General features: G+C 47.1%; 1 protein-coding gene across 2 annotated transcripts in view; it reads right to left on the bottom strand.

The window, feature by feature from the left end:
• The window catches only part of clmna (calmin a), a 31198-nt gene extending 29208 nt beyond the window's left edge, over window positions 1-1990 (bottom strand). Inside the window, exon 1 of one of the 2 annotated variants that reach the window (XM_048228426.1) lies at window positions 1380-1990. In XM_048228426.1, the coding sequence (XP_048084383.1) occupies window positions 1380-1464 (85 nt within the window). In that variant the 5' untranslated portion in view covers window positions 1465-1990. The remainder of the gene's footprint in view (window positions 1-1379) is intronic. The other variant, XM_048228423.1, reaches the window with a different exon arrangement.
• Window positions 1991-2378: the final 388 nt, after the last annotated feature.

Genomic DNA, 2378 nt, shown 5'->3' with positions numbered 1-2378 from the left:
TCTCTCCTCTCCCCTCCCTCCTCTCCTCTCCCCTCCTCTCCTCCTCTCCTCTCCTCCCTCCTCTCCTCTCTCCTCTCCTCTCCTCTCCCCTCCTCATCTCTCCTCTTCTCTTCTCTCCTCACAGGCACCCGGAGAGGGAGACGCCTGAATTCCAATTAGCGGGTCCCTCCAAAACTCCATGCTATGTGTGGGAACACTACACTGGGCTGAAATACCAGCACTCTAATGTAGAGGGCATCGCTCCTACTCTGTGGAGAGCCTGTTATGTAATCTGCCCAGGGGCATTGTTTTCTGCAGTGTTTTATCTTACCCCCCCCCCCCCCTCCATCACAGGAGGTGGCAAAGCTCATATTCCCAGGTGTCAATGAGCACTGATAGCCCCTGTTTTGCCTAGCTGTGTGGCCACGTCAAGAGACAAGATGTTGCAAGGTGTCTCAGAAGCTTAACAAGTTCTAGGAAAGTTGCTTGCTGAAATATTACAGCAGGGTGCATATAGATCCTAGTTTCTGACAGACTGTGTGCGCAGTGATGTCTGCACAGATGATGATGTATGGCAGGGGGGTTTAGAAAGCTTTTCTATTATAATATTGACTGAAATATTTGTGTACTCTGGGGGTGTGAAAGTGAAAAGGATTAACACAAATCCTCAGATCAAGAAGGGTAGCAGCAGCTACAAAATCAGCGAACACACACGGGAAATATGATTACAACAGAAATAGAGATAGCATGCACTGGTGACTTAACTCGGGACAACAATGGCCTGTCCACTCTCATTAAAACAATTATTTCCACATACCTGAAGTGTTATGTAGGCTATGCAACAGTGAAACAGTTAATTTTCGCATAGGATACATCAAACCTTGTTGCTCTCGACTTAGAAAAAGTTCGACTTCATTCCCTTGCAAAAAGTAGCCCACAACTGGCTGCTGCTCCTGATTACTACAATTTCGCCATTCAGAATGGTGGCGTAGCCTATGCATCACACACTGACCGAAAGCCTGCCAGATTTGATTTGGCACGTTCGACAGCGTTATGACCTACAATGCATAGGTGATTCCATGGCGTTAATGTCTGTCATGCTACCCTGTTGGGTGAGGCTGGGCGTTATAGGTACACAAACAAGGAGATCCGACTCGTATCCTGGGAGAAAGGAAGAAGGATAGTAGCGGGGGCACAGCGTTTCCGCAGAACCGGCACAGCAACATTTACTTGATACATTAATAGCGAGGCTACATTTGTAACCAAAATCGGAAGTTCTAACAGAATTTACGGTTATATCAATCAAGACGCTGTTGAATTTGCACAGATAGATACGGTGGATTGGGGTAAGGTAACTAGAGTTGCGTTGATTTTACATGGTCAGTCTTCCGTCCACCTACCTTGAAGATTCTGCACACGAATGTCGCTGATCTGCCCGATAAATTCCTCTCTCTCGAACCAATCCTCCCATTCGTGTCCAGCCATTTGGACCCTTGAGAAAATAACTTCAGCACCCTGTGCCAAAAAATATAGTATAGCAAGCTGCGAGTAGAGGCGTAGAGGCTCTACTGAATGCAGCCCGTGGCGGGAGCCATGGATGGGGTTGAAAGGAATTAATCTAGACGGACGCTATCCAAAGTGCTGCTTTCCGTTTCAGCATTGTTATCGTGAAGTTAGTTTCCCCGTGACGTAGGTGGCACCAGGACGGCGCAGTGGACGGGTTAGCTGGCATGGAGAGATAGTAAGAGGGAAATGTAAATTAATAGCACCTGGTTAATATTGCGAGGATACTTTGTACACGCCCACCACCCTCTACAGTAGGAACTGGGCAGTTCCTCCCAGATGAGGAGAGACGCCGATGCAAACGCTCCACATCACTGCTAGCAACGAGTTCCTGCGTGCTGGCCGCCGCGGTGCAGCACACGACCACGTCTATGCCACGTTTGTCTGAAAACTGAACGAATTCGTTTGTGCATTTGTTGCTTGGTCAATCTCTGACAATAGGCTACTGCATACAGAGGATAAGTGAGTCTAGTTGTGGCAGAGGATAGGTGAATCTAGTTGTGGGACCCTTAAATTTATGAGGGGGGGTGCAGGCACACTCCAACAATCGTTTGCTGCTGGTAGAGGTTTTGCTCGCATTGCTGTAGACTAAGCTATATATTATTGATGCTTACGCTCATTTGGTTCTCGCCTACTAGGCATGTATCTCTTAAATCACAGGAGAAATAGGCTAAAGCCGAGTACACCACAATGACAAATTAAACTTTTAAAACGCACGCTCTTTATGGAACATCTTAACAGCTCTGCCGAGTGGAACTTAGATTTCATAATGAGTTTGGCTATGCCTATGTTTACAACAATGCTACTACTAGGCCTGCCTCGTTGCTACAGGTGAA

This window comes from Alosa alosa, chromosome 19, assembly GCF_017589495.1.
Source record: "Alosa alosa isolate M-15738 ecotype Scorff River chromosome 19, AALO_Geno_1.1, whole genome shotgun sequence".
Classification (NCBI taxonomy): Eukaryota; Metazoa; Chordata; class Actinopteri; order Clupeiformes; family Clupeidae; genus Alosa; species Alosa alosa.
Note: the sequence above shows the minus strand (reverse complement) of the source record. Positions and strands in the feature narration are given on the sequence as shown.